Below are 12,651 nucleotides of genomic sequence, written 5' to 3'. Positions count from 1 at the left end.
TACAATAGTTGTAATGCTGTACTCAACACTATTTGGTCTCCACTGAGAATCTGTTGTGTTTGCGCTGTGCTACATGGATCAAAAGCAGCTTTTCAGCACGGATCAAACCCACACCAACAAACACAAACTTTGCGTTGTGTGTCATATCCGTGTGCCATTGTTCAGAATGACCTTCGCCGATGCCACTGGTTTGTCCAGAGCTATAACTGGCAATATTAGAAAGCTCAGCTTGATGTTTGTTTAGTTTATATGAAAGGGGTTCAGCATTGTAGTGCTCTTTTGCATTGTTTTTCTTCGCAAAAGATGATCTGTTACACAATTTCTTCATGATTGCCATCAGAAACAAATTGCAATGATTACGCAATAGGATATTGTGCAACAAAGATTACACTATTCCTCTAGAATCGAGGAGTAAGTTTTTAAAAAAAGTAAAAAGGAACAAGTGTACTGTCGCAATGCTTTAACTGCCACTTTCCAAGGTGTCCGTTTGCAAAAATGGGACTGATTCTGTCTTAGCATCACGTGCACTTGTACGTGTTAGTAAAGCGCCGTTTTATTTATTTTTTCTTTTCTTTTCAGAAGGGATTCACACCGCTACATGTGGCAGCTAAGTACGGTAAGATAGAGGTCGCCAACCTCCTGCTGCAGAAGAGAGCGCCTCCAGATGCATCAGGAAAGGTAAGGTCCAAAAGTATCACGTATCATGAGTATATCCTTTCTAAGAGGATTGTGTCACTGCTGTTGGGACAGGAACATGACCACAGTAAAGCAAAAAAAAAAAAAAAATGCATGCCTTGAGACACAAGTCATCCTGAGCTTTTCTTCTCCCTGTTTCTTTCTTTTGGTTATTTTGCCAAACTATAGCCTGTTTTCTAAGAACTGCTGGTTCAGAGAATGGAAAATGCACATCAGTCCCCTTTTTGCACCTTTCAGTCCATCATGTTAATCTGTGGAGAGGGTTTATAGCCGCTCCCTGTTGCACTCCACCGAGGCGGCGAATGTCTCAGAATTTCTTGCTTTGGAACATAGTTTTAAACACACTCATAATGCGAAGTTCATGGTGCTAATGTACATGAATCTATTCATTTTAGTGTTGCTGAAAGGAAGGAAGCATGCTATTCTGACCTGGTTTTCCATATGGGCCGTATTCAGAGTTAACTCAGACAGATATTACAATGGATGCAACCAAATTTATAGTGATTAATGTCAGAATTACTCAAACTATCCATGCAGCAATATACTGTCAGTGATCCTATTCAAGTTTAATTTAAATGCTTGCCATCTTCTCACTCACGTACCGTACAGCGGATATAAAAAGGGTACACACCCCGTTAAGATGATTGGTTTTTCTGATGTAAAAAATATATATATATATATGAGACAACGATAAATAATTTCAAAACTTTTCCCACCTTTAATGTGACCTATAACCTGTACAATTCAATTGGAAAAACAAACAAATCTGTTAGGGGGGAAAAACATAAAGAATAAAAAAAACGTACAATAAGCTGGTTGCGTAAGTGTACACGCCCTTAAACTAATACTTTGTTGAAGCACCTTTTGATTTAATTACAGCATTCAGTCTTCTTGGGTCGGAGTCTATCAGCCTGCCACATCTAAACTTGGCAATATTTGCCCACTCTTCCTTGCAAAAGCGCTCCAAATCTGTCAGATTGCGAGGGCGTCTCTTGTGCACAGGCCTCTTCAGGTCACCCCACAGATTTTCAATTGGATTTAGGTCTGGGCTCTGGCTGGGCCATTCCAAAACTTTTTTGGGGTCATTGTCGTGCTGAAAGATGAGATTCCTCTTCATCTTCAGCTTTCTAGCAGACGCCTGAAGGTTTTAGGCCGAAATTGACTGGTATTTAGAACGGTTCATAATTCCCTCCACCTTGACTAAAGCACCTGTTCCAGCTGAAGAAAAACAATCCCAGAACATGATGCTGCCACCACCATGCTTCACCGTGGGGATAGTGTTCTTTTGGTGATGCCCAGTGTTGTTTTTGCGCCAAACATACCTTTTGGAATTGTGGCCAAAAAGTTCAACCTTGGTTTCATCAGACCATAACACATTTCCCCACATGCTTTTGGGAGAGTTGATGTGTTATTTTGCAAAATTTAGCCGGGCCTGGATGCTTTTCTTTGTAAGAAAAGGCTTCCATCTTGCGACCCTACCTCATAGTGCAGACATGTGGAGAATACGGGAGATTGTTGTCACATGTAGTACACAACCAGTACTTGCCAGAAATTCCTGCAGCTCCTTCAGTGTTGCTGTAGGCCTCTTGGCAGCCTCCCTGACTAGTTTTCGTCTCGTGTTTTCATCAATTTTGGAGGGATGTCCAGTTCTCGGTAATGTCACTGTTGTCCCATATTTTCTCCACTTCTTGATGACTGTCTTCACTGTGCTCATGGTATATCTAATGCCGTGGAAATGTTTTTGTACCCTTCTCCTGACTGATGCCTTTCAACAATGAGACCCCTTTGCTGCTTTGTAAGCTCTCTGTGAACGCTGGCTTTTGCTGGAGGATGCAACTGAGTAAATGTCTGAACTTTATTTGGGGTTAATCAGAGTCATTTTAATTGATGGCAGGTCTGTACTCCAAAAAGACTGAATGCTGTAATTAAATCAAAAGGTGCTTCAAGAAAGTATTAGTTTAAGGGTGTGCTTAAGGGTATGCTTTTTTATTTTTTATGTTTTTCCCCCTAACAGATTTGTTTGTTTTTCAATTGAATTGTACAGGTCACATTAAAGGTGGGAAAAGTTTTGAAATGATTTATCGTGGTCTGATTTTTTTTTTCGTATCACATTTAACAGCAAAAAAAAACAAATGACCATGTTTTCGGTCCACATTTTCTATCCCCCATTTTTGGGGAGGGGCTTAAAAGCAAGCGCTTTTCTCGAAGCAGTGATCTAGAAGCTTCTGAATAACTCTGTCTCCTTTACGCAAGGACAATGTGGCGACCTCCTAAACTACATGGAGGTAATTGTAATAATTTGAATGGGGTTCCCAAAAAAGCAGCTTAAGCTTTGCGCATAACCCAACTCTGAATATGGGTAACTCTTCTCACATAAATATTGAAGTAACTTTTCAACTGAAATCTCCAACTCTCTGTATGGCCCATGAAGCCTAAAGTTTTTATAGGTTATTATCCGTTACTGGTGTATGTTAGATGAAGATGAGGTCGATTGTACCGTATGTCTGGAAAGCCATTAGTGATATCTACAAGCCAAAAGTGTTTAATAGAGCAAGAACAAACACTTTAGAACAATTCGCATACAGGACTATGCACAAATGTGTATAATATGCACGTATGGCTTTGAAGTCTTTGAGTTCTACCGTAGTTTTGCAAATTTGATAGCCTGCTTGTGGTGCACTTTTATGTCCTTATCTCACTGTGTGTGTATATTTATGTGTGTGTGGGGGTTGTAGAGCGGACTAACTCCACTGCATGTAGCTGCGCACTACGATAACCAGAAAGTGGCACTTCTTCTTCTGAACCAGGGGGCCTCTCCCCATGCAGCTGCCAAGGTAATAGCCTACACAAACACACACACGCTAGTGCATACACTACATAATAAGCTCCACTCCCTATAAATCCTCCACAGCCTAACACACTTCCAGGCCACATTCCTTTCTTTTTCCATCATGTAAATTACAGTCCATACGTCATCCCCTGAAGTATGTGTCCCTCATTAACACCCCGGTCAGACATGCTCTGTGTGCCGGAATGTTGTGGGTGAGCTCCAAGTTCTTCACATAGCTTCCGATCATTATATCTGTTGCCTCATGATCCCAGGAACAAACAAGCCGACCTTCAGAAAATCTTCAAACGACGGGTCACAGCCTATTGGGAAAGCAGCATGCTGAACCAGTTAGAGGAACTCGGTAGGAGCATTGGCGATAGGTCCTGGATCTTTTCATTGAACCTCATTTGACTCAGCTGGAAAATTATATGGATTGGGTATGATGAGTTTTGCACCCAGTCTGTATTCACAACTAATTATAGTCACCATCAGACCCAAGCCTCACTGATTTACATGCTCTGGACCGGCCCATCTCTGAGTAGGTATTTATGCCTTTTTTTTTTTTTTTGTATTGATGCATTATTTGAAATGGGACTTCGTATTATTATCAGTCGGCACATAAGGCTGACTGAGAAACTGGGTCACGAAGCAAAACTGAGCCAAAGGACGGAACTGAAATGTGGCAGGTTGAATAAAAACGCATACATAAACACTGGATGTGACACGCACAAAAATATTATGATAAAACTCATCTCATCTCATCTCATTATCTCTAGCCGCTTTATCCTGTTCTACAGGGTCGCAGGCAAGCTGGAGCCTATCCCAGCTGACTACGGGCGAAAGGCGGGGTACACCCTGGACAAGCCGCCAGGTCATCACAGGGCTGACACATAGACACAGACAACCATTCACACTCACATTCACACCTATGCTCAATTTAGAGTCACCAGTTAACCTAACCTGCATGTCTTTGGACTGTGGGGGAAACCGGAGCACCCGGAGGAAACCCACGCGGACACGGGGAGAACATGCAAACTCCGCACAGAAAGGCCCTCGCCGGCCACTGGGCTCGAATCCGGACCTTCTTGCTATGAGACAACAGCGCTAACCACTACACCACCGTGCCGCCCTATGATAAAACTAGCTATTTGTATTATTTTCCAGTAGTTTATTGAGCACCACTCAAGGACGTGTTCGCAGTGCTTGGGTGATTTTGTGGTTTATACTCACTCGCACTTGGTAAAGATTAGTTTGTTTACATTCTTTCCATCGCTGTATTTCTGACCAGTGAATGAAATAGTTGTGAGGATGTTTTCAGCTGTACACGCCTCTCAGACTTTTTTTTTTGTGCTGAATTATGTGCAGTTTGAAAATAAACCAAACCAAATAACAGTCACACTAAAGGCATCACTTTCACTCTGATTCAGACTCAGCAAAATGACTAATACATGTGAAAGTGCCAGCGGTGGCCCATGACCAGGCCTACATTAATAATGACATAGCCTCAAACAAACTAAAGTTGAGTGGCGTTTGCAATTAACTTCCACTTTAGAATGCTATTTAGTGACCTCATTTTTAAAGTAACCATTTCATGCCGGAGGTAGTTGAGGTCTGACAACATACAGTTATCCAGTATACGGTCTAGTAGCTCACTTGGAGTGGGTTTTGGAGAACATGATTAATCAGAGTTGACAGGTTTCAGCAAAATGTTCAAGCCAAAAACAACCCCGATTCCAAAAAAGTTGGGACAAAGTACAAATTGTAAATAAAAACGGAATGCAATGATGTGGAAGTTTCAAAATTCCATATTTTATTCAGAATAGAACATAGATGACATATCAAATGTTTAAACTGAGAAAATGTATCATTTAAAGAGAAAAATTAGGTGATTTTAAATTTCATGACAACAACACATCTCAAAAAAGTTGGGACAAGGCCATGTTTACCACTGTGAGACATCCCCTTTTCTCTTTACAACAGTCTGTAAACGTCTGGGGACTGAGGAGACAAGTTGCTCAAGTTTAGGGATAGGAATGTTAACCCATTCTTGTCTAATGTAGGATTCTAGTTGCTCAACTGTCTTCGGTCTTTTTTGTCGTATCTTCCGTTTTATGATGCGCCAAATGTTTTCTATGGGTGAAAGATCTGGACTGCAGGCTGGCCAGTTCAGTACCCGGACCCTTCTTCTACGCAGCCATGATGCTGTAATTGATGCAGTATGTGGTTTGGCATTGTCATGTTGGAAAATGCAAGGTCTTCCCTGAAAGAGACGTCGTCTGGATGGGAACATATGTTGCTCTAGAACCTGGATATACCTTTCAGCATTGACGGTGTCTTTCCAGATGTGTAAGCTGCCCATGCCACACGCACTAATGCAACCCCATACCATCAGAGATGCAGGATTCTGAACTGAGCGCTGATAACAGCTCGGGTCGTCCTTCTCCTCTTTAGTCTGAATGACACGGCGTCCCTGATTTCCATAAAGAACTTCAAATTTTGATTCGCCTGACCACAGAACAGAACTGTTCTGTGGTCAGACGAATCAAAATTTGCCACAGTCCATTTTAAATGAGCCTTGGCCCAGAGAAGACGTCTGCGCTTCTGGATCATGTTTAGATACGGCTTCTTCTTTGAACTATAGAGTTTTAGCTGGCGACGGCGGATGGCACGGTGAATTGTGTTCACAGATAATGTTCTCTGGAAATATTCCTGAGCCCATTTTGTGATTTCCAATACAGAAGCATGCCTGTATGTGATGCAGTGTCGTCTAAGGGCCCGAAGATCACGGGCACCCAGTATGGTTTTCCGGCCTTGACCCTTACGCACAGAGATTCTTCCAGATTCTCTGAATCTTTTGATGATATTACGCACTGTAGATGATGATATGTTCAAACTCTTTGCAGTTTTACACTGTCGAACTCCTTTCTGATATTGCTCCACTATTTGTCGGCGCAGAATTAGGGGGATTGGTGATCCTCTTCCCATCTTTACTTCTGAGAGCCGCTGCCACTCCAAGATGTTCTTTTTATACCCAGTCATGTTAATGACCTATTGCCAATTGACCTAATGAGTTGCAATTTGGTCCTCCAGCTGTTCCTTTTTTGTACCTTTAACTTTTCCAGCCTCTTATTGCTCCTGTCCCAACTTTTTTGAGATGTGTTGCTGTCATGAAATTTCAAATGAGCCAATATTTGGCATGAAATTTCAAAATGTCTCACTTTCGACATTTGATATGTTGTCTATGTTCTATTGTGAATACAATATCAGTTTTTGAGATTTGTAAATTATTGCATTCCGTTTTTATTTACAATTTGTACTTTGTCCCAACTTTTTTGGAATTGGGGTTGTATATCTTAAAAAAAAAAATCTTAAAAACCACACAAAAGACCTGGAACTACAGTAGGTGAAACAATCTCGAAATCAAAAAATCGACACGTTTCTTCATTTCCTCTTTGTTCTTTCCCAATCTTTACAGTGTAAGCCACAGTAGAAATTGTTCCGTACATCATACATCAAAAACACTGTCTGCACTTACAATTTTTCAGAAATTATTAAATTAAATTCAGATTATCTATATAATAACCGGCAAAGTTTGTTTGTTTGTTGAGCTAACATCGCCATTTCTCAACGGATTTTCACCAAATTTGGCAAGTAGGTCTGGGGATGATCCAGAATTTTGCAGATATAAACAAAATTCATGTCCGGGCCCCAGGGAGGTCTCAGGGGGGCATAACATCCACCCACCCCCTCTCTCAATGCCTTTCACATTACATTTATCAACACAAACTCTTGACAGATCTTCACTAAATTTGGCACGTAGGTACAGGAGATGGCCACTATTTGGCAGAACTCAGAAATTCCATATTTGGGCCCCAGGGGGTCCCTGCTGGGCCCCTGAGTGGTGGATGTTTGGATGAAGTAAGAAATATGTAGCAACAAAGTATCTTTCATTTCTTGGTGGATATCTTCTCTCCACCCTTCCCACTGACTATTGTATTACTCTTAAAACCCTTTTTCGAATATATAATATAAACAGCATATTTTTTCAGAACCTGAAATGTAAAAATCTACAAAGTGAAAATGTTTTTTCCAGGAGAAATGTATATAGCTTAAATTTGTGTTACTCTAATAAAGAATATAAAATTAGAATTGTTTGTTTTTAATAAATTGTATCAAATCAAAGTCCTTCCCACGCCATGTGGCGCGTAGGGCGGCACCGATCCCCGTTTCCGTAGCCCTTGGCCTCTCGCCTATTACAGAGCTAGGGTTACAGTGGGAGACTGGTCCTCTGGTAACCGCGAGAGTTTGACTCCCCACTCGCATCTGTATTGCAGTGTGCCTTGCCAGATGGCAGTAGGTACCATTTTTATGATGGTCTTTGGTCCCGACCATGAGTTGAACTCGCGATCTCCCGATCAAGAGGCAGGCATGCTAACCACTAGGCCAACTCACGGTAATAAATTGTATATCACATACTAAAAAAAAATTACGTCCACGCTTAAACACCCCCACCCCAGAACCCGGGCAACGCTGGGTAACCTGCTAGTTTGTAATAAAAGAAGATATTGGGAAGGTAGATTCCTTTAATTAAATTAGCCCAATCTGGCAACCACGATAATTCATTAACTGTCATGGTTGCTATTCCTCCGACAATGAAAATTTTCATAGAGTGAGCGTGGGACAGAAAAAAGGTTTACCCATATGGTTGTCCATTAGCACTTGTTACACTTCCTGTTTTTGACCACTAGGTACAATAATTATGTCATCAACACGAAGTGAGGTTACGGAGTGCGTTGTGGTGTGATCTAGAAAATATGTTAAAATAGCATTTTTAAAAATCACCGGTGCTTCAAAAGAGGGAATTAGTATTTCAACAAAATGTAAAATGGATGAAGTTGTGAATCATGGCTTTATGAAGATGAAGAAGAAAAAGAACAACAACAACTTCTTAATTCATCACACGTACACTTGTGAAATTCCTCTCTGCATTTAACCCATCTGAAGCAAGGAATGCACACATGCGCACACACACGTGAGCAATGAGCACACACACATACCCAGAGCAGTAGGCAACCATGCTAACAGCACCTGGGGAGCAGATGGGGGGGTAGCTGGCTTGCTCAAGTGCACCTCAGCCTTAGGCCACCCCATGTTAACCTAACCTGCATGTCTTTGGACTGTGGGGGAAAACGGAGCACCCGGAGGAAACCCACACAGACACGGGAAGAACGTGCAAACTCCACACAGAAAGGCCCTCGCCGGCCACTGAGCTGGAACTCAGAACCTTCTTGCTGTGAGGCGACAGCGCTAACCACTACACCACTGTGCCATTGTTGAACGTCTGATATAAATGGTGGAGCTCAGCCTGAACTGTCCCGTGAACAAGGTGCTACTGGAAAGTGCACTAATGTGACTCATTTGAAAAGACTCTTCTTTTGAGACTCTCTTCTGCGTTGGTGCACTGGAGTCACTGATAGAAAAGCGTGACCCGGTTCAATCTGCTGTCCTCCCAGCTTTCAGCTGTAGTGTGGAGCAGGCTGTTTTGGCCCTGGCCACTCACTCCTGCCATGACATCATCACTGCTGCTGGCAATCCCATTCAGTGACATTTAGGGAACTGCTTTCGGGATCTTTCCAAGCCTTTTCCTTTTTTCCCCCTCTCTCTCAGACTTTGGCATCATCTGACACGTGTTATGTCGGGTTTCAAGAAGCAGGACTGGCTTGTAGTTTTGGAAATCTCACAAATCTGTGGGCGACAGTGGCGACAGTTTCCCTACTTGTGGTTTTACTGTCGTACTGCCAGGCAAAATGGGAAATGCATTCTCTGCTGCATGTTCTCGACTTGTTTTGTACAGAATCTAAAATTGGACTTGGTGTGGAAAAAAAAATACCTCAGAGTCTCCATCATCTTTAGCTCTAGATACTTAAATGATATCAGTTCCTTTCTTTAAAACATCAGGATCCATCCCTTATTTCATCATCATTATGTACTTCAACAAACTTTCCTGAATTTGACCTGGTTCTTATTATTCTGTCCTATTTGCTGTCTCTGCCTCTGTGTCTCCTCTCAGAATGGCTACACTCCTCTACATATAGCTGCCAAGAAGAATCAGATGGAGATTGCAACCACATTGCTGGAATATGGTGCTGATACCAACGCCACCACTCGACAAGGCATTAGTCCTCTCCATCTGGCTGCCCAGGAGGGCAACGTGGACATGGTCACCCTGCTGCTTGCACGAGATGCCACCATCAATATGGGCAACAAGGTACCAAAGTTTAAAGTAACACATATAGATTCAGAAGATTATGATTCATTAGTATTTTTGTCAGATCACAGGCCACATAATATATATATAGGTGCTTGAAAGTTTGTGAGCCCTTTAGAATTTTCTATATTTCTGCATAAGTATGACCTAAAACAATATCAGATTTTCACACAAGTCCTAAAAGTAGATAAAGAGAACCCAGTTAAACAAATGAGACAAAAATATTATACTTGGTCATTTATTTATTGAGGAAAATGATCCAATATTACATATCTGTGAGTGGCAAAAGTATGTGAACCTTTGCTTTCAGTATCTGGTGTGACCCCCTTGTGCAGCAATAACTGCAACTAAACGTTTGCGGTAACTGTTGATCAGTCCTGCACACCGGCTTGGAGGAATTTTAGCCCGTTCCTCCGTACAGAACAGCTTTAACTCTGGAATGTTGGTGGGTTTCCTCACATGAACTGCTCGCTTCAGGTCCTTCCACAACATTTCCATTGGATTAAGGTCAGGACTTTGACTTGGCCATTCCAAAACGTTAACTTTATTCTTCTTTATCCATTCTTTGGTAGAATGACTTGTGTGCTTAGGGTCGTTGTCTTGCTGTGTGACCCACCTTCTCTTGAGATTCAGTTCATGGACAGATGTCCTGACATTTTCCTTTAGAATTCACTGGTATAATTCAGAATTCATTGTTCCATCAATAATGGCAAGCCGTCCTGGTCCAGATGTAGCAAGACAGGCCCAAACCATGATACTACCACCACCATGTTTCACAGATGGGATAAGGTTCTTATGCTGGAATGCAGTGTTTTCCTTTCTCCAAATATAACGCTTCTCATTTAAACCAAAAAGTTCTATTTTGGTCTCATCCGTCCACAAAACATTTTTCCAATAGCCTTCTGGCTTGTCCACGTGATCTTTAGGAAACTGCAGACATTCAGCAATGTTCTTTTTGGAGAGCAGTGGCTTTCTCCTTGCAACCCTGCCATGCACACCATTGTTGTTCAGTGTTCTCCTGATGGTGGACTCATGAACATTAGCCAATGTGAGAGAGGCCTTCAGTTGCTTAGAAATTACCCTGGGGTCCTTTGTGACCTCGCTGACTATTACACGCCTTGCTCTTGGAGTGATCTTTGTTGGTCGACCACTCCTGGGGAGGGTAACAGTGGTCTTGAATTTCCTCCATTTGTACACAATCTGTCTGACTGTGGATTGGTGGAGTCCAAACTCTTTAGAGATGGTTTTGTAACCTTTTCCAGCCTGATGAGCATCAACAACGCTTTTTCTGAGGTCCTCAGAAATCTCCTTTGTTCGTGCCATGATACACTTCCACAAACATGTGTTGTGAAGATCAGCCTTTGATAGATCCCTGTTCTTTAAATAAAACAGGGTGCCCACTCACACCTGACTGTCATCCCATTGATTGAAAACACCTGACTCTAATTTCACCTTCAAATTAGCTGCTAATCCTAGAGGTTCACATACTTTTGCCACTCACAGATATGTAATATTGGATCATTTTCGTCAATAAATAAATGACCAAGTATAATATTTTTGTCTCATTTGTTTAACTGGGCTCTCTTCTATCTATGGCAAAATTATATGTCCCTGGCACACACGCACTCCTCGTACTTTTCTGAAGGTTGCTTTCTATCAAGGAGAACATCTCGAGTCAGTGCCCTTATACTCAGAAAAAGGTGAAAGTCTATCTCTATACCAATCGATACACCGCATACCACCCTGAGTACACAGCACACACTCCCTCCATCCAGCGTGACACTTTCAAGAACACTGAAGCTGCAGAACAAAGCACGCATCCTCACAGAGCACTGCAGATCAACAAAGACCTCAAATTCAGGGCAAAGCAGTCTGAGAAGAGCACTTTATAAAATCTAACTGAGAATGCCTCGTAAACATGCTGCCGACAAAGCAGATGTGCCCCCAGTACACAGAGTTTAATTCCAGCTGTGACTCGAGGAGAGCAGGACAGCAGATGAAAAAGTGGTAAGTACTGAAAAAGGGAACCGGCTTACTGCGTAGTAATTAGGCACTTCGGCTAAAATTTCAAACTCATCTGATTGTTCTGAATTTCTGAGACCAGTTAGAGGAGAAAATTTGGAATTCAACAGTTTTGGAATTTTGAAAAAAAAAAAAAAAGGTTGAACTGTTACGGAGATATTTTAATTTAAAATTTTCAGGTACGGCCACCCAGGCCTATTGTTTTATAACATATAGCATATAAACAAAAAGATGTGCAATAATTAGCATTTATTTCCATCATTTTACCATATTGTGATCTGTAGCATTATTTATTGGATTTACACTCCACAAACCAGATATATTTTAAATCATTGAACAGTGGGGAATTGAATGTCTCAAATGTCTTTTACCTCTGGTGATCTTGGGGACCTTTAGCATGACCTTGAGACTGACGTGTTTCGCCCATTGCGACAAGTTTTTCTATCCTGGACTCAAAAATTTCAGCCACAAACACCATAGAGATTTACGCTTTATACCAGACCAGGAGTTACAAGCTACACAGAACAAGGCTCTACAGTGACCTAAAGTGACCTTTATTGCCGCTTTTCCACTACCAATGCGGCTGAGTTGGGCTGAGCCGTACCGTGCTGAGTCGGGCTGAGTCGAGCTGAGCGGGGCTGTTGGAGTTGCATTTCGACTACAACCGCGCTGAACCGTGCTGGCTGGAAGTGGGTGGACACATTGGGTGGAGTTAGCGAAAGTGGGTGGACGTCATGTGATGTCGTTAGGCGGCGCAAACAGTGACATCAGTGACCTTTTAAGCAGTAGTCTCACGACCCGGATAGTAAACAATAAACATGGAGGACATGGAGTC

At 42.0% G+C, this 12,651-nt stretch overlaps 1 protein-coding gene across 8 annotated transcripts in view; it reads left to right on the top strand.

The window, feature by feature from the left end:
• ank3b (ankyrin 3b) overlaps positions 1-12,651 on the top strand; it is a 391,042-nt gene that overhangs the window by 303,949 nt on the left and 74,442 nt on the right. For 7 of the 8 annotated variants that reach the window (XM_060939582.1, XM_060939581.1, XM_060939579.1 and 4 more), the window contains 3 exons: positions 580-678; positions 3,432-3,530; positions 9,597-9,794. In XM_060939582.1, coding sequence (XP_060795565.1) covers positions 580-678; positions 3,432-3,530; positions 9,597-9,794 — 396 coding nt within the window. The remainder of the gene's footprint in view (positions 1-579; positions 679-3,431; positions 3,531-9,596; positions 9,795-12,651) is intronic. The other variant, XM_060939580.1, reaches the window with a different exon arrangement.

The sequence above is a fragment of the Neoarius graeffei genome, chromosome 14, assembly GCF_027579695.1.
Source record: "Neoarius graeffei isolate fNeoGra1 chromosome 14, fNeoGra1.pri, whole genome shotgun sequence".
NCBI lineage: Eukaryota > Metazoa > Chordata > Actinopteri > Siluriformes > Ariidae > Neoarius > Neoarius graeffei.
Note: the sequence above shows the minus strand (reverse complement) of the source record. Positions and strands in the feature narration are given on the sequence as shown.